Genomic DNA, 22,152 nt, shown 5'->3' on the forward strand with positions numbered 1-22,152 from the left:
GGTATGTGGTGTATTACATACAGGGAAAGCATACAGATTTTGAAAAAAAAAACACAGAAGCAAGGATTAAACTATTTATTATGTACAGGCTAAGACAATAAGGTGTTAATGGAAGGCCACAACATCCCAGCAGAGGAACAAAATATAAACAATAATCTACAAAAAAAAGAGTAAAGCCTACAGGAGCAACATGGTTATTCATTAAACACTAGATTTCATTCCAGGGGATTCAAGTAACACTGGCACAGCATAATAGAAAGTGATTGTGATTTGTCCGTTATTTGCTTTATACAAAAAGTCAGGCCTTATGTGTCTGAAAGTAAACACTTTCCTAATAATATAAATGACGTATGTAAATGAACCTACAAAACATTCACTTAACATGATTAAAAAATAATCAATACAGCTCTGCATTAAGGATCATTCCCTTCACAATACTGGTCAAAAGAGAAGAAGCATATAAAAACAATCACAAAGTTGTATAACCAAAGGCCACGAGAGTCCTTATCTCTCCATACCATGCAGGTGTGCCACAGGGTCCAATATAAAACAGACTGTTCAGACATCACTGGGTTCAAAATTTTATACACATAGCAAAAATAGAAATATATTCCATTATAGGCAGGATAGAAAAAATTCACAAAGTGCATTCCACATACAATTTAGAGGCTGAATGGATAACGTTTTAAATATTTAGCTTTTGTTCACCTTAAAATATAAAAAATACATCTTTCCAAAGAACATGTTTTTGTAAAACGCTTTTTTCTTGATAGTATTTTGGAGTTAGATATTGGTCATGAGTCATTAAGCAAATGTTTAAACGATATTCCCATTCTTTCTCCATGTAGGAGAACTGGGGCTAAAAAGTGTCATTTGGTCTTGTATTACAGAATTGAGCTACAGACTACCAGCAAATGTATCATGAAGGAGACACTTCACAGTTATCCAGACCTAATGAAACTGCCTATCACTACGCTGGTCTCAAGCCAACGAGGGGAACTGTAGCCTGGGTGATTTTCACAAAAGCCACAACTAACCTACTACCTCCATTATTAATAAAATGTGACACCATTCAAAAACAGAATTAAGTTCCAATAGAGAATTGTGTAGAAAATAAAGGACTGCACAGTGTACAACAGGGGTTCCCTTCTCTGGTCTAGGGTCAGGAATCTGCTCCTTTGAAGAATATTACAATAAAACTTTCTTTGGAATATGTTATACATTCTCTCTGGTGGCTAGCTGTTCAGAACTAAAAAAGTTCAGGTGAACTTCAGGCAGTTGTTAATATCCTGGATTCCAGTCTTACAGTCGCTATGGAGACATCACCAGTTGAAGCCTACGCTTCCTTCATCACAAGAGAACATTACCCCCAATGGAATGTGGTCAATCTGTAGATGGACTGTTTTAAGAAGGATTCAGATATAGCTGCTTATGGTTGATAAAGTAAAGTTCAGGAGCACAACTAAATTGTAACTGGTATTCCAAAATTACTGCTGAAGGCTACACAATTCAGATGTGTTCTGTGGTCCAATCTTCCCTTATGGATTCATAAATGTTTTTTCTATAATTCTTCAAAAGAAGGCCAGTTTAAAAACAGTTTTTAGAGAACGAAATAATCAAAATTACTGGGAGATAACTTAGGTATGGAGTTTTCTGAGAAAAAAAAACACAGAGCACCAACATGCTACTGATTTCCAAACAGAATTTGTATTCACACTTTTCTTGGCTTCTTTGTGGATTTCAACAGTTTTTATTTCAAAGCACTATAATCAAGTTAAGAAATCAAACGGACCTGACTTCATGTTCTCATGTCAACTGAATATTTGTCTTTCATTGACTCTGAGTAAATGACAGATGTGGTCAAAGTTTTGTTAATTTTCCCTTTGAGAAAAAAAAAATAATGGTATACCTCCAACACTCACAGCAATGTCACAACATGCATACTAAAAAGAACATCATTTATTATAATTAAATAAAATAAAGCCACAAGTAATCAGTACACCCTGTATATCCATCTAGGATAAATAAAACTGTTCCAGTGTAAATATTAGTGAAGAGGTAAAAATAGGTCAGCACATATAGTTCATGTACATAAATATGTTAAATGTTCCCACCTTTTTTAAGAATCTGCTACAAATAAGAAATTAGTGTAATTAAAAACTAGTCTACAGCAAAGATGCACAACTGCGGTACTCCTGTGTGCAATCTAGTAGGTTTTATAGGTCTCTTTAAACCACTAAGTTCAGAGACTGGAAAAAGATTAAACTGGTCCATTTAAGTCAATAATTAACACAGTTCAGGTGGAATGAAAACTAAAAGCCCTTGAATTTCAGCATTAGGAATACAAAGCTGGAGAAAAGCATTCTGGTAAAGTGAAACACTAGCACAGTCGAATAAATGGGCAACAGGGGAGTGATCTTCCTTTACACATCAATGGCAGTTGAACAGCTGAATCCCACAGTAATGGAGGCGCCAACCACGGCCTTTTTTAAAAGAGCTGCACTAAACATTTTGAAGAGGAAATTTCCACACAGTTAGGAATGAGACCTATTCAGCCATTCATTTCTGCGTTCCAGCCTGACAGCGCTACCAAATTAAGAGCCGCACGTGCTCTCCGAGTGCGACAGTGTTTCAGAGCGCACTGGGAAGTGACGTTTCCGCAGCGGACAGGTGGGACACTCTGGCTGTGAAAGTGATTCAGCCACAGATCAACCCAGGGTGACCCGCAGGTCAGTAGCAAATCCACGATGCACGTACAGGAGAACATATTCCCCAAACACGATATTCACCGAGTTTCCTCTAGCACATATTCCTGATCCAAGGAGGAAAAAAAAAATGGCAGGCAGACATTCCAGCAAAAACAAAACGTACACAAAACAAAGGCAGATTCTCTAGGACTGGGTTTTACAAAATGTCCTTACGTCGGCAGCATATATAATAGGCCAAGGTTTTCTTGGCACACGGGCCAGTTCTAGAACATTTGATTTCTGCGCCAATGTCTGCAAGCACTGTGAAACGGTGTGGGAATCTGCTACAAATGTCTAGGCACATGGCAGCCCTCCACCACCAAGGGATAGAATCCAAAGAGAAAGATCTGTGCCGCATCTGCAGAAAGTATCAGTAACAACTGACCACACCAAATGCATGAGAAATATTTAGTGTCTTGTCCTCAGTTAGACTATAGTCATCAAAAGTATATGGCAGATCTTCTGAAACAGTTAAGGGCAACAGAACTGGTGATGTTAAGGCATGCACAAGGTTAGGAATTAGCAGGTGGCTTCCAAATCATTACAGGGCCTGCTGGGGTTCAAAGATCCACAGACCACACTCACCGCCACAAGTGGCAAAACTATGGACCCCGAATGTGTTTCTGGTCCCTATATACAGCAACCGTTTGCCATAGCCCCATCTCTGAAATAATCTACAGTGGCAGAAATGAGTGGCATCTGGTTATTGTTGTCTGGTTCTTCTCATAATTGTTAAGTATTGTCAGTGTTTGTGTCAACAGAAAAAAACATCACAAAAAAGCTGTACCCTACGCTAGTTCAAAAGCGCCAAGCGCCATATGAAAAAGGGGAAGATAAAATAACCGATCATCAAAATCACACGTTACGAATCAAAAAATCATCACTGGGAGTCAAAAATTAAAACGCATCCTATGCTTTGTTTCAGAAACTAATTTTGAGGAAATACCAACAGTTTAAACAAGTTTTGCCAGCAAAAATATCGATTTTAAAGTAGCAAAGGAGTCGGGCTTTTTAAAAAATAGTTAAACACTGCTTCTAAAGGAATTTTGCCGACTGCAACTAAATGAAAGAGATACAGAGACAGAAACAATGCATTAAACTTGAGAAAGCCAGTGGTGGATTTTGCTTCAGAACCCACAATCCAGCCCGACTCCTGGCTACTGCCCTGCAGAAAGGTACTACCCAGATGTTTTTCTCTTCTGCCAATTAAGGCACCAAGATAAGAATTCCTTACATTTCATATATTGATTTGCTGGCTACACCAATAGCAATGTCTAGACTAATTGTGTCCTAACTGGCATTTAACGGTTAAGCACTCAAGTTCGTTAGGGAGTAGATGGCAAGATGTGGACATACAGTAATCATGTGAAAAAGGCACCCGTACCCCTAAGCCTACAGTACTACAGTTCTTCATTTTGATTCCCCCCCTCCCCCATTTTCTCAGGTAAACATCAGGGACATACATTAGGTAGGCATCACATCATTAAGACCCTGTGATATACAATCAGCAGCAAGAAAAAAAAAAAAGAGTTCAGTACAAAAGAGGAGAACCAGGCCCTAGCCATGATGTCACCATAACCCGAGCTCTATTCCTGCTTTTGGTCCATTTGCTAAAATAACTGGCAGCAATATTGGGAAAGTAATATCAATTCTGTGAGAGATTAATGTGCCAATCAGTTTGTGCTTTTGTGTTTTGGAAGGCACTGAGAGCCGCCATGCAACAGAAGAGGGAAATGATTGAGGTCAAGAGGTCAAGGAGGCTCCTATTTATGCTGCATCTGTGTTATTACTGTCGGTAATAACCAACAGTTCTCGTGCTTCGTTTCCTGCCAGGTAGCCAAGTAGGTGCTTTACTGCCCTAAAAGCAGGGATAGAGTTTGGAGTGACTGGATTGTGCAGTGCTGCCCTGCCTCGTGTCCCAGAGTTAGGTGCAGACAGACACTCTTCACTTCAGACACATGGAGAATAATTTTATCACTGCGTCCCTGCAAAAACAGAAAACATGAGCAGATTACAGCATGGTTTGGCAGCAGCTCGTTGTTGACCGGAAGGCGTTACAGTGGGTGGTCAGGTCAGCTCAGTCCATCATCGGAGTACTGCTCCTCTCTATTTCAGACATTTTTACTACACTCTGCCTCAGGAAGGCTGGAATTATCATTAAGGACACCAGTCATCCTGGTTCCTCACTTTTCTCCCCCCTTCCCTCTGGTAAGCGTTATAGGAGCTTAAAGGGACGAACATCTAGACTCAGAGACAGCTTCTTCCCTCAAGCTGTCAGATTGCTGAACTCTACCCCTATCACTGGCTCACGCTGATGTTTTCTTTCTCTAAAATGTATGTTATTTAACTTGATGTTGTCGCTGTTCATTGTTTTTGGTGTTTCTCTGATGTCTTTGTATAGGAGCATACATGCAAATAAGCATTTCATTGCACTTGTGCATATGACAATGCACTCTACTCTACTCTAGAGAGACTTGCTGAAAAAAGGCCAATTTTTCATTTCTTTCCTATTCATAAGAATTTCAATTTCTCCTTAGAATGTTTCACAAGATACCTCGTGTGAGGTTCAGTGTAGGGCAACATTTGTTGGTCAGAGCAGCTGAAAGCATTAGGGCTGAAGGTTGTGGATAATATCAGAGGAGCAGCTGAAGAGTAATCATGCCCCCATGTGGTCTATTTTTCTGTTTGCTTTAGTAAGATTGTTTCTTACCAAGACCTACAGTGCCTGTGTACAAGGACTCAAATGCTCACTCCCTAATGACCAGGAACAGCCAACCAAAGGTGTTGTTGTTCAATGTTTTGCGTGCAACATGCGATCCTTCTCAGTCAGCTTAGATTCTTCACACTGCACCTAAAACACTGTGCATCACACTGCCTGAACCTGCTTTTACAGGACTGACCAGCTTTCATGAACATGGTGTAACTCATGTTCTGTCACCTCCTCGTGCGCTTCTATAAGCAAAAAACAGCTGAACAAACCAAAACCTCAGAACAAAGGTAAGATCTTCTAATGAAGCAAAAGATAATTAAACAGAAAATAACTCACCTCGCAAACGGTATGTAGGAGATGCTGTACCTGTAGTAGACAAGAACTGGTGTTAATAAACTACCACTTCCTTCTTTTGATAACTGAAAACTATTTGTAAAAAAGACATGAAAATTACACATACTGTACTGCGGCAACTTAATCGTGCAAGAATCCCAATAATATTCTCAATACACTGATTGTATTCCATTACTAAATTAATCTTTTACTGTTTTTACAGAATAACTGCACATCTATCAAAGATTTCTGATCCGACACATCATGCTTGTGCTTCCTTTAAGAAGGAACTCGACCACCACAGAGAACACTCCTTGACATATTACTAGATGCAGACTGCACAGATACAAGTAGAGATGAGTTCAAGTAACTCAGTGTTAATGTGGGTGATCTGTTTAAAGATGATAGTGCCTCTTTTCATGAAGGCTTATGCTTCATATCAAACTGCTCATGGCATGAAAATCAGAAAAAGGAGCCTCAACACTGCCAGAGGGGGGTTATTACAAAATGTGGTGGAATATAGAAAGCACTTGACAATGCCTTGCAAAAGTGTAAACCCCTTCCAATGAGGCAAACATGTGGCACAAAATGAGACAAAATGGAATCTTTTTGGTCTAAATGGAAAGTTATGTCTGGAATACTCCCAACACACCACATTACCCCACAGTTAACACCTTCCTCACTGTGCAGCCTGGTGGTGGCAGTATAATCTTATGGTACTGCTTTGCACCTGCAGGGACTTGGAGGCTTGTCAAAACAGAGGGGAAAAGGATAGAGCAAAGTACAGGGAAACTTAAAGAGAAAAACCTACGCCAATCTGGTGGGCAGGAGAATGGCCCAAAGCACAAGGTCAAAGCTTAAAATGAATGTGACCGAGTGACCGAGTTAATGCTGTGACTTGGATCCAACAGAAAATCTGTGGCAAGATTTTAAAATCGCATTCTTACACAAATTAGTTTTTAATTTCTCGTGGCAGTGTTCACTTCTTTCACCCACAAGAGGGTTTAGTTTGAGCACAGAAATATTGATTTAAACAAAAAGAATCACTTTAAATAGGTACACTCCACATGTAATTTAACAAAATGGGAAAGCGTTAGAAGGGGGCGAATACTCTTGAAAGACGCTGTATTAAAGAACAGTTCTTCTAACGAGGATAACCATAAAAATACATCTGTTTATTAGAACGAAGGTAAAGGTTAAAAATAGCTTGGCTACCTCATGAATTGAACTTTTCAGAAGATGCTGCTGAAAAAAGCAGAGGTACTATGCTGCACATAAACGAGTCTCCTCCATTTCGTTTGGCAGAGCGCAGGCTATCGAGGTAAGTGCTTTAAACACTGCTGTTCTGTCAATTTATCCTGCTGATGAGGGCCTGCGCTAGAAGGGTGCTTGACAAACTAAAGACCAGAGCATTCACTGGGCTTGACGTGAGCAATTTTGCCCTTATACAAATTAGCCGAGCTAAAAGCTAGATAAATAATTGGCCTGCTTCTGTTGTTTGTTGTTTTTTCCCCCCCTGTGCTTTGTGCCAGGAAGCCTTCAGGGGAAAACAAGCCTCCTGGCACTGTGAAAGACTTGTGCCTTGTTGCTGTGGCTAATTCATCTCTGGGGTCAGCCTCCCCAAGGTCAGTGGCTGAGCGCTCAGAGAGGAAGAAGTCCCTGGTGCTGGGAAACAACACTTTACACAGGTAGCTAGAAAGCCCTTTGATTTTATCATCCGAGTCAAAAAGGGATGCTGGACCTACTCTTGTAATCACTCTATTACTTACATATAAAAAAATGCAGGATTTATAGAGGCTAATGACATCAATAGGGGATTTAAGGTTTCTGCTCACTTGTGTTGATTACAGAAGCACAAGAAAACAAGACATTTGGTTATTTTGAAACAGTTAAGGGTTTCAACCCAAATGTCTCAGTCAATAGCATCCGAACACTTTGTGTAAAGATGTGCCTACCATTTGCAGTCCTAAATGCATATCAGCACACTGACAAAAAGAAACACATTTCTACACAAAATGCCTGAGGTATGAAGCAAAGAAAGAAATTCCAAGGTATTCGCAATTAATATTTTCATTAATAAGGATTTTATTACATATGTGTCAGAAATTCACTAGCACCCAACAAGCTGTAATAGCTAACAAACAAACCAAGTTTTGAGATTTCTGCATTACAAATAATTTCTTAAAACCTAAATGGTACTAAATATTTTTTTAATAGCTTGTCTGTTTAGGGCAATATGATAAGAATATGTCGAAGAATTTGCTTTTCAGCAAAACATAAGGAATTCAGAATTAAGTCCAGAATATCATCAAGTAAAAACGACCGCAGAACGGAATCGAGTTTTCTCTCCCACACTGCAAACAATCAATTAAGAAGGCTTCAGATTAAAATCCTTATTTTTCAGAAGACAGCATGTAAATATAGTCATTTCAAATTAGTTTGCAGAAGCATTTTGAATAAAACTCACCAAGCAAAAGCCAAAAACTGAAAAACGCAGAACAGCAGAGCAAGACCCTTGTTCTTCCACTAAAAAAATAAATGTGGAAAAATTCCAAGTCAGTTGAGTTGAGTATTGGGGAAAAAGTAAATACTGTATAAACAACTCACTGAAATAAAGACCTAAGCTAAATAATTCCTAAGCTTTACATTGAAACTACAACTGGCAAATATTTGCCCTGATGAAACAGCTGAAATATTGACACTTTTTCAGAGCTTGTAAAGAAGTGAAAACAGTAACTCTGTTGTTTTTGGTGAGCACTCAAATTGGTTCATGTAGTATTCTTATTTCTCACATGCATTTTTTCTCACATACAAAATGTCTCCTCTACAGATAGCACACAAAGACTGTAGCTATGTAGAATGGGATAACCTACTGCCAGTTCAAACTTCATTTCCTAGACTCAATGAAATACGTGCATTTGAAAATATCGAGAATGGACTCTCACCCAGAACGCAGCACAGAGTGTCAAAATCAAGCAGGTCTGCAAAAAAAATTACAGATTGATCTAATTGGAGTAAAAAATGTGAATCAATACTGTCAATATCAAAATCTTACATTAAAACTTGTTTAAAGTAAAGAACATTTTAAACCTAATGAAAAAGATATGACAGCCTATAAAAGCACAGGTAAAACAAATACAATAACTGCCATTTTAAGTAATTTTTGACTGCCCCAAAAAGAGTCACAAATCACAGACTAAACACATAACAAAAAACAGAAGCCCAATCGACCCAGTTGTTTAGGTTTAGCTCTTTGCAAAATAAACACTTCAAAACTCCTACTGCTCGGGTTTTGTTGTTTATTTTTAAATACCTGTTGTTTTTACAAATTATCACGTACGATTAAAACCCCTCGATACCCCATTGACTTTGAAACGCTTAATTAATGCCTTCTTTCCTGCACTCTCCAGGCAGAGCTGGGGGGTTCCTGGCAGAGCTCTCGGAAAGCCTCTTTCTCTCTGGCACAGCCACCTGTGCACTCTTCTTGGGTTTGGCACAGAGAGGCTGCTCACTGCTTTTCAACCCAGACCTCTTCCAGACCCTCTCTGGGATGCGGCCCCCCATTCCGGGGCGGAGCTGCGGCTCTGTGCTGCTTCTCTCTATTCCGAGGAGAACCCTGGGAGCGTTCCAGCGTTCTGCACTGAGCGCCAGGGGCCCAAGAGCACTCAGAGAGGCAATTTAACCCTAAGCTCCTGGTGGGGAACTGGGTTTGACTGCGTTTGTATTCCTAATGTCTCTCCGTCAGGGCAGCAGAGGGGCACAGTGGTTAGCATTGTTGCCTCGCTGTGCTGGGGTCCTGGGTTCTATTCTACGTGTAATAAGTAATAATTGCTTACACTTACATAGCGCTTTTCTGGACACTCCACTCAAAGCGCATTACAGGTAATGGGGACTCCCCTCCACCACCACCAATGTGCAGCCCCACCTGGATGATGCGACGGCAGCCATAGTGCGCCAGAACGCTCACCACACATCAGCTATCAGTGGGGAGGAGGGCAGAGTAATGAAGCCAATTCATAGTTTGTATGTTCTCGCCGTGTTCGTGTGGGTTTCCTCCAGATGCTCTGTTTTCCTCCCACAGTCTTCTGGGACAACTGGCCCTGGTGTGAGTGTGTGTCTGCGTGTTCCCTGCGATAGACTGGCGTCCAGTCCAGGGTGTATCCTGACTTACACCCATGGCTTGCTGGGATAGGCCATGGCTCCCGCATGACCCTGTACTGAATAATGCGTTTGGAACATGGATGGATGGATCTATCAGTTAACCCTAAATCAATATGGATGGATGGTACCATACAAGGGAGTTTTAGACCTTTCCCCTTGCTTGTGTTTCCTGATGATGTGAAATACAGTATTTGTAAAGACAGAAATGTTACATGGAATACTTTTGATATGGTCGAACTCTGAAATATTTTAACAAAACCCTGTAAAGAGATGGCTGTAAAGAGATGTGGGTGGGGTCGGTAATGTGCTTTCTTACCAGCATGACTGCAGTGGCCAGAGCCCGGGTCAACTCACACATCCTCTTCAGCTGCTTCAGAGGTCCCATCAAAAACATGGTGCTAGAGAGACACAAAGAAACACTGTCACTGCCTGCCTCCTCTGACACAGCACAGGTACAGATTCCTAAATGAAATTACATTGTCTCCAGTGAGTCACATTGTACAGTTAGCAATGACAAGAACTCACAAAGAATCCCAAAGAAAAAGAAAACATGGCTACCATTCTGTGAAAGCCTAACTAGACAGCAGTATTACTGCTACCCGTCGGATTAAGCATCGGTAATTCGAAATCTAAGCAAGACTGGGCCTGGTCATGGGAAACTGTTAAGGGAAAGCACAGTGCTGCTGAAAGTGGTGTTGGTGAACCAGCAGATGCCAATACCACAATATGTAGATTAGAGACACTGTGCTGTCCATCAGATGAGATGTCAATGCAAAGTCCTGATTGCTTGGTCATTAAAGAGCTGCTTTATGAAAAAACAGGTGTATTAATCCTGATGTGCTGGTTACACTCCATGTTGGGCTGCTGGTGTGTAGTGGCTGCTGTCCATCAGATGAGATGTCAATGCAAAGTCCTGATTGCTTGGTCATTGCAAGAGCTGCTTTATGAAAAAACAGGTGTATTAACCCTGATGTGCTGGCTACACTCCACGCTGGGTTGCTGGTGTGTAATGGCTGCGGAGTATCACACAGATGGGTGCGTCACGTCAGTGGTAGGTGTAGTGGGTCCCCTCCAATATGTAAAGCAGTTTAAGATCCTTCAGAACAAAACGTGTTCAAATACAGGAATTACATTTCTGAAACTGCTCTTCAGAAAGTGACCAATGATCTGTTCAATGCAGTAGATTAATCTATCTTGATTTTTAAGGCAATGGGCTGGCACCCTGTCCAGGGTGGGTGTATCCCACTTTGCTCCCAATGCTAAGGGTTAAGGATAGGGAGAGAGATAGGCTCTGGGCCACCTGGACGCTGAATTGGATAAGCTGGTCTGGTTTAATATGCTCCCACTGTTCGTTTCCTCTCTGGGGGTAGCAGGGCATTTTGTCACCCAATCCTAGATATTCTGGTCTACCATCCCGAAAGAAATCGGGGACAGGGTGCTTGTACACCCAACTTCAAAATCTAGTTTTTCAGACAAACTTTCTGTTACCATTTGATCTTCCTTGCCAGCTTTGTTATCTTGGATTGGAAAATGTCGAACATTCTCATTTTTGTACTGTGCTACTGAAGAACACTTAGAGCTGACCAGGTTGAAAGGCATGACAAAAGTTAAACTTCATTGTTACGACCCCAAGTGTCTAGGGGAAAAGGGGTGTAACATTTAGGATAATTCTTTTGGAAGCAGGGGGATTCTGGTGAGGGACTAGGAAGCGTGATAACAAGGGTAAGGAACTAGAGTGGTGCCAAAGGAAAGAAAATAACAAACAAAATGGAGCTGGCTAGGACAGTGAGGGAAAGCTAATCTGACTACAAAAGAAAACCCGAAACACACGGTCTTCGGCGTCTTCAACACCCTAGCTAACCTCCACTGACTACCCAAAACCATACAAGACAAACGGCACTCACCCGTACTAACCTAGTGTACTAATACAAAATCAACTAAGTGTGTAAGTGTACCCAACAACCTAAACTAACCTTATATACAAAAGTTCACACAAAAACCCAAGTGAACCAGGAAGACAAATAAGGGAAAACAAGAGTAATAAACAGGAGCAGGGTACAAAAGAACACGTAAAAGTTGAACATGTAACACTGGGGCAAGGAAATGACAAGACAAGGATGAACACAAACAAACGAAAGTACAAAGAAACTAACAAAAAAACAACAAAACAACAAAGCCAAAGCTATACGAAAATACACACACATACAAAGCAAAACAAACTAACAAACAAAGCCGAAGCAATAACCAGAAGCGAAGTGAAGCGATAACCAAAACCAAACGGGACTGAAGTCAAATGAAAGGCCCCCCTCTTCCTGAAAGCCTCCATGTTAAATAGTGAATAAGATGTGTTCTGATTGGCTGACAGCTAATTAATGATGACATCATACTGAAACAGTGGAGTGATGGTGGGCCAATGGGGAAGGGAGAACAATCAAGGGTCAGCAGTGTGGAACATAGAAAAAACACACACAGAACACACACTGGGATGTAACATTCATTATTATTTAAAATAATTTTATTTTGGACCCAATATGTCCAAAATATTCCACCCCCCCAAAAAATGTTCTTAATTTTCAGTCAAGATCATTTTGCTTTCTAGGTCAACAGCAGCTAAGAAATTGACTATGATGGGTGTGGTGGATCACAGAATATACCAGTCCCCCCTTTACTAACATTATTCCTATGGAAATGTGCACTGCCAGCCTGTAGTGGGATACTGTGGCCATGATGACCACCTGGTTATCTGCAGCTTCTACAGTCACTGGTCTAATCTAAACAGAGGGAGCCCCAGCTTTCTTGTCCCCCTGTGCCTTTTAATTTTCCACTTATTTTTCTTATGTGCCCATTTGTTCTATGTATACAATAAGCTATCTTGATGAGGGGGCATTTGAGAACACTTCATTAAAGCAATCATCAAAAAAAACAGATATGGAAAGTAATAGGATAATGGCATCAAAGGCAAGTCCAGGAAACGCAGGATTAAGCTGCATATGTCATGTGCTTTCACAACCTTGAATAAATTAAGACTCAATTACCTGAAGAAGGAAAGAGCATACAGTGTTGGAGGGAGGCTTAATACAGCTTTTTTAATTGCAATGACTAATTCATCCTGAAGTATAGATACCTAATCAGGAAGGCATTTAATACCCCTGTGACGAAATCAATCATAAAAAGCAAACTAGAGCTTTATGAAAACTTGGTTTTTCATAACAACGATCTTACACATAAGGAGAGATAGCTGAATGAAAGCAGCTTTCAGATGAATCACAGAATTCAAATCAGAAGATCAAAAGGACAACAAGGGAGAAAGGCTTTAATTGCAGAGTGCTGGTGATCTGTATTTTTAGCAACCTCTGTGCATGTTACCTCAAAACAACAGCTCAGGTGCTCAGTGCTTGATAAAGGTCCTAGCCTAGCAATGCGTCCATGGTTTGGGCCATGAACTGAGCGTACGGTCAGCTGAGGTGTGCTTCCATATTCAGTGGGGGAAATTCACCTGGCTGGGCAGAAATATAGCCCACGTTGTGACTGACTGAAATGACGGGTCACCTCAGCTTGGTCAGGCTCACAAACCCAAGCCACAGCCAGCCTCATGTGGCGAAGATGAATGGGTTCCTACTCTTTGTTATCTCCTCAGCTGCCACACGAATGCAGAAAAAGCACACAGCTGGACGATTCTTGTTAGGTAATACACACTGTAGGCTCTCAAATTCTACTTAAAACAGGATGTGGGTTTTTTTACGCTTTATCACTGTGTCTATGCAAACTCACTCAAGGGAGGTTCACGAAACAGGAATTTCCAGCAGCAGCTGTCTGCATGAGTGAAAGACCCTCAACAGCTAGCAAATAAACAGCTGGGTTGAAAATTGACACTTCTTAAAAAAAGACCTTAGCCTTAAGTTCTCTCAAATTCTGATAAAAATGCTTTTGAAAAGTGTAATAAACCTTGTCCAACCTTTGTCCATAATTTTTCTGGCCACTGTACTGAGGAGCATTCCTGCCACATGATAGTACAATATGTAATGAATTCAATTACCTTACTATTCCCCTACTATCAAACATTTACCCAGATTTGGAAACACACAAGCCAGCAGCCATATCACTCTGCAACTCACAACTGGCAACCTACTGAAGCTCAGCAGGTGTGGGCCTGGTCAGTACCTGGATCGGAGACCTCCTGGGAAAAACTAAGGTTGCTGCTGGAAGAGGTGTTAGTGGGGCCAGCAGGGGGCGCTCACCCTACGGTCCATGTGGGTCCTGATGCCCCAGTATAGTGATGGGGACACTATACTGTAAACAGGCGCCGTCCTTCGGATGAGACGTAAAACTGAGGTCCTGACTCTCTGTGGTCATTAAAAATCCCAGGGTGTTTCTTGAAAAGAGTAGGGGTGTAACCCCGGCGTCCTGGCCAAATTTCCCATTGGCCTTTACCAATCATGGCCTCCTAATAATCTACGAATACCATCTACGAATTGGCTTCATTACTCTGCTCTCTCATTACTCTGATGTGTGGTGAGTGTTCTGGCGCACTATGGCTGCCGTCGCATCATCCAGGTGGATGCTGCACATTGGTGGTGGTGGAGGGGAGTCCCCATTACCTGTAAAGCGCTTTGAGTGGAGCGTCCAGAAAAGCACTATATAAGTGTAAGCAATTATTATTATTATTAAACTGCTCTTGCACATATGAAGTAGCTTTATGGCAGGCGGGCAGGGCACACGCGCCAGAAACTCAAAAGCACGGACCATTTTCTGCAACGTGCGCGAGACTTACCTGACGAGAGACGCGATATTGCCAAAGGTGTACAAGATGATAAACAGCAGTAATCCAATTCTGGGCACCCACAGCAAACATGTTCCCTGAAAGACAACGCATGGTTTAAGAACCGGACAAAAGGATGCTTTGGATACATATTTCAGTCTAGAAGTACGACAGACATGAATTAAATTGGGGATATATTCATCCTTTTCTTGTCTTAAGTTTTTAGGATTTGGGGTTAACATCTGGAACAATGACATTCTGTTGAAAAAGATAAGATGAACATCTTTGACTGGAGGAGAAACTCAGTTTTATATACAGTAGATACTCAAGCAGCACTTCGAATTCCTGCTTTTGCATATATAAAGTCAACTTTATATATGAGTTGACTTTATATATGCAAAGACAGCTGTTGTGCACTTATTAGTGTTCTTTAGCTGAGCATAGCTAACTTCAGGCAATGAAATGGGTGTATGTGCCTATTCATCCTCACAATTCATAGCTACCAAGTGTTCCTAAAACACACCCTAGACATTCCTCATAAGATACATATATACAAGCACATTTGCACTTTAAGTAGCAAATATTATTATACTCACTATCCAAAATTTGGGGTTATTTTATACATTGATACATTTTCTAACCTCTTCATCCAATTTCATGTTGCGGAGGAGCCAAAGCCTATCTCAGTGAGCAACGGGCAATAGGCGGGGTACATCCTGAATGGGACGCCAGTCCCCTCACCCCTCACCGGGGACAGACTTTCCAGAAGCCAATTCACCCATCAGCACGGGTTCAGAATGTGGGAGGAAACCGGGGCACCCAGAGGAGACCCACAGAAACACAGGGAGGATGTGAAAACTGCCCAGTCCATCACTGGGGTTGCCCTCCCATCCATACAGGACATTTATGAGAGACGGTGCTTGAGGAAAGCTCTAAGCATCATCAAAGACCCCACACATCCCAGCTACAGACTGTATGACCCTCTACCATCTGGAAAACTGTACCGCAGCATTCGGGCTCGGACTACCTGACTCAGACATCAAACTATTAAACTCCCAGCCTCTCTCACCCACGATCTGAACCCTCACAGCGCCTTCTCTCTTCATCAAAACCCAAACACACATTGAAATCTACCTCTACCTCACATTTCAAGAAGTTCACTCCCCATAATTTTCTATCCTTTATTTCATTCTGTTGATGTATGTTTTTGCACATCTGATGCTGTTTTGCACATTACCTGTTACCTGTTGTTGTTTTTGCACAATGCCTATTGTCTCTGTCTTTCTTTTCTCATACAATTGTATTGTTGTTGTTTTTTTGTATTATGTATCATCTGAGAGCTAGCTAAATAGCATTTCGTTATACCATATAAATGTGTATGAGTATAATGACAATAAACTTGAACACAAAGTTTTCAAACCAGAATTCAAACCCAGGGCTCCAGAGCTGTAAGGCAGCAATGCCAACCACTGCACCACCGTGCCGCCCGAGCGCATTTACTTTTCTACATTTGTATTTTTTCCCCCAATTTTTATAACAAAACAATGATTGATGAAGGATATTCCTCTGGACAAACATGTAACTTGTTCACTGGTCGCCAAGCCCTTGATGCCACACACCATCACTCTCCCCGCAGATGTTCAGTGGCACTCAAGTGTGGTAAAGTAATGTATCCAGCGCATTACTGTCACACACTCATCTCTCAATAAAGCTGCTGTTACACAAGCTGCTTGAGGATGTGTTGTCAAGCCAGGATGAAGGAAGCAAGTGAAGTCACAGGATGTGACACAGTCAAGCTGCCATCAATCACTAGGAATACCATTCTGTAGTCACTAGACTCTCCCACGCAGACCATCCCATCTGGACAGTGGTGATCCTGGAGAGGAGTCTTATCTTAGACTGCTGCCTACCTTTGACAGACTTTGACTGTTGTTTGACTGGACAGGCTAGACACTGCTGGCAAGTGACCAGCATAACAACGCAATTGTTCTGTTGATAAATGAGGCACATTGTTTACTTTCTATGTTTTTCTTCATTCCCAACAGGATTGATTATGAACATGCTAAATCACTTCATCGCCAGGGCTGTAAATCACTGCCGAGGGGATTTAGTGCTTTTGCAACACTTCAAGTCACTGAAATGTATATCATGGTCTACCATGAATGATTGATTAATACAAAGGACACCAAAACAGTTAATAAATATCCAAAATCCATATATTATATCCAAAAAATGGTGCCAAGTGTGTCTTTTGATGCTTATCATAACAGCAAAGTTTAAAATCTTTAAAAGTGATCATTGTGAACTAATACAAACATTACCATTAGAAAGTAAAGTTTAGTTTCCAAAGAAACAACCCTACTGTTTCTACAGTAGATGTGTTGTATGAATCTTCATTGTTCTGCACTGCACTGCACTGCACTGCACTGCACTGCACTGCACTGCACTGCACTGCACTGCACTGCACTGTTTGTGAGTGGAGCGGGCAGCATGCCTACAGCCTTCCAGTAAGGAAAGGAAGCGTCTCTTTATTGATGGTGGATCCTTCAGTGGCTACACTGAGGTCAACAGCAGAGCTGGAGGCGGAGGCCCCTGTGCTAGCCAGAAGGCGTTGTGAGCAGGAGGTGGAACGCCCGCGGTGCTCAAGCCTGAGCACATTCCTGCAAGAAGCATTCCTTCAAACCGGCCAAACCAGAAGGGAAGGGAAAGCCCAGAGACACCGCCATCACTTCCGCGCAGGACCATTTCCCCACCACGAACGACAGAGCTCTCTTCTCTCCAAGATCTTTAACATTCCATCGGCTTGAGAATCTTCTCCAAGAAAAAAAACGGGCAACTACAAAGAAATACTTACTCCTGATTGTCTGTGTGTCTGTGTGTCTGTGTGTCTGTGTGTCTGTGTCTGTGTCTGTGTGTCTGTGTGTCTGTGTCTGTGTCTGTGTCTGTGTCTGTGTCTGTGTCTGTGTCTGTGTCTGTGTCTGTGTCTGTGTCTGTGTCTGTGTCTGTGTCTGTGTCTGTGTCTGTGTCTGTGTCTGTGTCTGTGTCTGTGTCTGTGTGTCTGTGTCTGTGTGTCTGTGTGTCTGTGTGTCTGTGTGTCTGTGTCTGTGTCTGTTATACATCTCTAGCTCTTATCCTTCAAATCGATTTGCTCCTCAGCACCCTGTGCCGCCAATTTTTGAAAACACCTGCATTTGATTGAGACCGAGCATGCGAAGAATGTACGAGAAAGGGACGCACCAGGAAAGAGAATTATCTTGATCATAAAATAGCTCTGGAAAATTCTGGAAAACATGGGGAGTAAATATTCCATGTGGACCAAATCATTTTGAAAGACACAGAACCTTGTTGGATAGTTAACCTCATGCTTATTATTGACGATTTATTATTAATACTTCTACTGTGTTACTTTACGTTCTATAAAAACAGCATTGGCATCCTCTTCCCATGAAAGGTCACGTGACCAGCATGACCGATTATATAACCAGCTTCCTTTGAAACTGGTTCTTCAAAAAGCTTCATTTTCTCTTTACAGCACCTCTAAAAGAGAAGGAGGCAAAGGCTCTGGAATTCACAGCCGAGCAGTAAATATCAGGATGAGCAACACCTTAATACTAAAGCTTTGAGGAAGTTACAAATGCAAACATTTAAATGGACTCAATGGCTACAAGTACTTTTACCTTGTACAATAAGGTGGCATATTATGGGAAGTAATATCTGCCCCATCTGGAACTAGACGAGATCATGGCATATGACAACACACTGGCCATGTGATGAAAAGAGTGTTCCTGTTGATGGGTTAGGTCATTGTTACAGCTGCTCTACAGATAAAATGATGACTTGAGAAGGTGGAATTCCCTTGAAACAATTCCTCACAAAGCAGAAAGGAACAGCGACATCTCACAGCTGGTGACATAAAATGTGTCCCTTTAGCTAGGCTTCAGCACCACACTAATTATCCCAGTTAGCATGCTGCAAAATGGCAGTGGACGGTGGCTCTGTGGCTCAGGATCTGCGCCTGTGCCTGGAAGGTTGCCGGTTCGTATCCTGCAGACGGCAGAGGAATCCTACTCTGTTGGGCCCCTAAGCGAGGCCCTAACCCCCAGCCGCTCCAGTGGCGCCGTATAAATGGCTGACCCCACGCTCTGACTCAAAGCTTCTCTCCCTGTCTATGTGTCGCATGGAGAGCAAGCTTGGGTTTGCGGGAAAAAAAAGACAAATTCCTAATAGAAGAGATTGTTTATGATCAATAAAGCGATCTTATTTTATTTTGTCAAAATGCCGCTGACACTTTTACTCACCAGAATTGAGCACAGCACACCCAGTGCAAAACAGGCACAGAAGCCCTTCACTCTCGTACTCCAGCTCAAGCTGGAGGCCTCATTTGCTGCCTAGAGGAGAACAGATCACAGAAAGTTAAGTGGGAGAACCACTGCAGATTGTTACAGTTAAAAAACTTAACACAAGTTTCCGTTACATAGCACTTTGAGCCATTTCTGCCTTTCCTGAAGCACGTCACAGGGTGGGATTCAACAGTTGGGATTCAACCACCCTCTCAGCCCCCAGCACTTCCACCAACAGAGATGAATTCTCTGCTGAAAGGCCAGCCTCCTGTCATGGAAGAATTCAACACTAATCAGTATCCTAAGGGGTTACATCACTGTAATCGACTCGTGCACCAGATGAGCCCTGGGTCATTCCAGTGTACAAATAAATCAGAATCCAAGAAAATCCCCGCCTCAAATCTATGATCCTGTAGTGGAACTTATTTTGTGTGAATCTGACAGATCAACCTGGACCAATGTCACAGGGTTCCTAGCATCTAGATCAGCATTTTCAGATTCTCAGACGAAGTCCACACTGAAGCACACTGGAAAGTATGACTACAGCAACCGCATCAGCATGCTGCTAAAATAAACCCCTGTTGTGTGGACAAAGCCATAAGATTGGGTTATTCTTTTAAGTCCGCTCACTATGACAGAGAAGGCCAGGCGGATAGGTTAAGACTGTTGTCACGCAACTGCTAGAGCCATTCTGGATTTTGCTGGTTTCAGACTTGGGTTTATCGGCAAGTGCACAACATTTAAAATGCCTTCACTCATTCCAAAAATAGGTTTACCCGTCAACAGGCAAAAAACTGAACATTCAATGTATTAGCTTCCAGGCTTTACCAGTAAAATCTGCACTCTGGTAAAAGCTGAAAATGATCCAAGGACTGTGTAAAGGAAGTATCTTCTAGCCTTACCAGGTACTCTAACAATTATGATGACAAACGGCTAGAAAACCCGAAAAATAAAACATCTTTCAGCAAAATCATCAATCCCCTGTCTGGTCAAAATACAGGTATTCCACGAAGAACAGCAATGTGATAGTCTTGCTTTTGTTAATATTCCTGGCATGCTATCTGCATGGAGTTTGCATGTTCTTCCTACATGGGTTTGCGTGACTTTCCTCCAGGTGCGTGCGTGCGTGAGAGAGTGTGCCAGAATCACAACAGGTCCCAATCCTACTGGGAGAGGGAGGAGGGAACTCAGTGGAACTGGCAGCCCAGTATGTGATCTCCTTTCACAGCCTGAGGAACAGTGAGCCTGTCTCCCAATAATGCTCCTTCTGTCTACAGTATATGTCAATATTCTATAATATGTCTTTGTTGTAAATGTCTGTAGATGTTATTTTACTTTTTTCATTATTTGATGTGCTTTGACAACACTGATTGTACCCATCGGTCATGGTAATAAAGCACCTTGAATTGAACTGAGTGTGTGAGAGAGTGTGTGTGCGTGCTCGGAGACTGACCGGTATCCAGTCCACAGTGTATCCTGCCTAGCACCTCTTGCTTGCTGGGGTAGGCTCTGGCTCCCCCACGACCCATGTAGTGGATCAAGTGATTCGAAAACGGGTGGGTGGAAGATTAATATGAGAATTGCTGCGGCCTTGTGTCCCTCTTCAGAATAAGGAACAACGACGCTTTCGAGCCTCGGCAGAGCCGGCAGCGCGGCGAGAGCAGCACACGGCAGCCCTCACGGTCAGTGACCTCTCCGGGGGCCAGAGATCACTCCCGAGTCGAAAGGGGACACTGGCCCACTGGGATCGAGAAAACCACAGCTGGAGCATAGCGGAAGCAGAACCGCTCACAGGCAAAACCAGAAATGACAATAATCAAGCGATCGCAAAGCTATCGATTGCTAGGCTGAGGGTATGTTTGGTGTGTACGCTTCGCTCTAACTATCCCAAAGTATCTTGTTCCTGCGAAAGACCATGTGTACAAAACAGCACTGGCCCTGTAACTCTCCTATAATGCAATGTGAGCCATTTCACACTGTGAAATCAAGCCAAACCAAAAGCAGCTGTCACTAGGACGAGAGACACACCTAGTTATTCATGTTCTCCAGTTCTGGTCTCACCCTTAAAAACAGGTCACAAAATCCTGCAACTGGGTCAGAAGGTCCGCCCAAAATACACCCCCCCCTCCTCAGCATTGAATCAGGAGTAACCGTGCGCCGCACTGACTCGAATCAGTGGAGATCAGAGCCAGAGCTACAGTATACACACGGTATTACTGGAGGCGTGAGAGGTGGACGAGTAGGCTCAGTCCCAGCCTGATCTTAACGTTAAAAAAAAATGCCACCCTATCAACAGCCCCAACCACGTCGGTATACAGGACTAATCAATATATTTTAAAGGAGAAGTCGCTGATGTGCGTTTTGGGCGCGTTGTCAGCGGTGCCACCAGTAAGCAGGTCCGGCACAGGGCCGTGCTGTTTCAGCCCGTTCTCATGCAAAGCAACCTCAGCGGTTTTTTATTTTTTTTACCTGCAGTACATTGAGATCATCGTTTCCGTCCTGGCCGCTCAGCACTCTCTTGAGTTTGTCCATGAAGGTCTCGACGAAGGACACTGCTGCCGGGCGGCTCGGTTAACTGTTTGGCTCGTTAACGTGAGTGTCTTCGAGTGGCAACAGGTGAATTCGCCAACTTCCTTTCGACGTCCTCCCTGCCGCTGGGTCCGTCACTACGGCAACGGTGACGCCAACACGCACTCCCGGCGTGCCGAGACTGCGGCGATAAGGAGCTGTCGCGCCACCTGGCTTTAGTATGTGGTTTGAGGCGAACGACAAGAGGAGATCATAATTGGCGGTAAATAACATAGACTAAATTAGACGCTCTTTATGTGATCAGGAATTCTTCACAGAGTGATCTCAGGGATGCAAATGCGAAAACTTGGATCCGCGATGACACTGCTCAGTGTTCGCAGAGTTGGCGGCTGTCTTGGAACAGCGCTGCAGTGATACTATACAGTAGGAAGTTATATTTGTTCTCCACACCCGTCACATTTCATGCAGTGGCCCGAAAACTAATAGTGGCAGATATAAAAATAAAGAAATCCACGCTCTAGTCCTGTAACTGCCTGAAGAATCCTGTTCTGCATAACAATTGCAATAGCTTAT

At 42.5% G+C, this 22,152-nt stretch overlaps 1 protein-coding gene across 2 annotated transcripts; it reads right to left on the bottom strand.

The window, feature by feature from the left end:
* Positions 1–60: 60 nt before the first annotated feature.
* Positions 61–21,709, bottom strand: LOC102687658 (vesicle transport protein SFT2B-like). 2 transcript variants are annotated; one of them, XM_006637931.3, is made up of 8 exons: positions 21,520–21,709; positions 19,009–19,098; positions 14,723–14,808; positions 10,268–10,349; positions 8,736–8,771; positions 8,258–8,316; positions 5,794–5,823; positions 61–4,732 (listed from the first exon to the last, which is right to left on the bottom strand). In XM_006637931.3, the coding sequence occupies exons 1-8, from the start codon at positions 21,580–21,582 to the stop codon at positions 4,693–4,695; spliced, it is 486 nt and encodes a 161-aa protein (XP_006637994.1). In that variant the 5' UTR covers positions 21,583–21,709; the 3' UTR covers positions 61–4,692. The 2 variants fall into 2 exon arrangements, with proteins under 2 accessions (XP_006637994.1, XP_015217250.1); XM_015361764.2 differs by lacking the exon at positions 19,009–19,098.
* Positions 21,710–22,152: the final 443 nt, after the last annotated feature.

This window comes from Lepisosteus oculatus, chromosome 13 (assembly GCF_040954835.1).
Source record: "Lepisosteus oculatus isolate fLepOcu1 chromosome 13, fLepOcu1.hap2, whole genome shotgun sequence".
Lineage (NCBI taxonomy): Eukaryota > Metazoa > Chordata > Actinopteri > Semionotiformes > Lepisosteidae > Lepisosteus > Lepisosteus oculatus.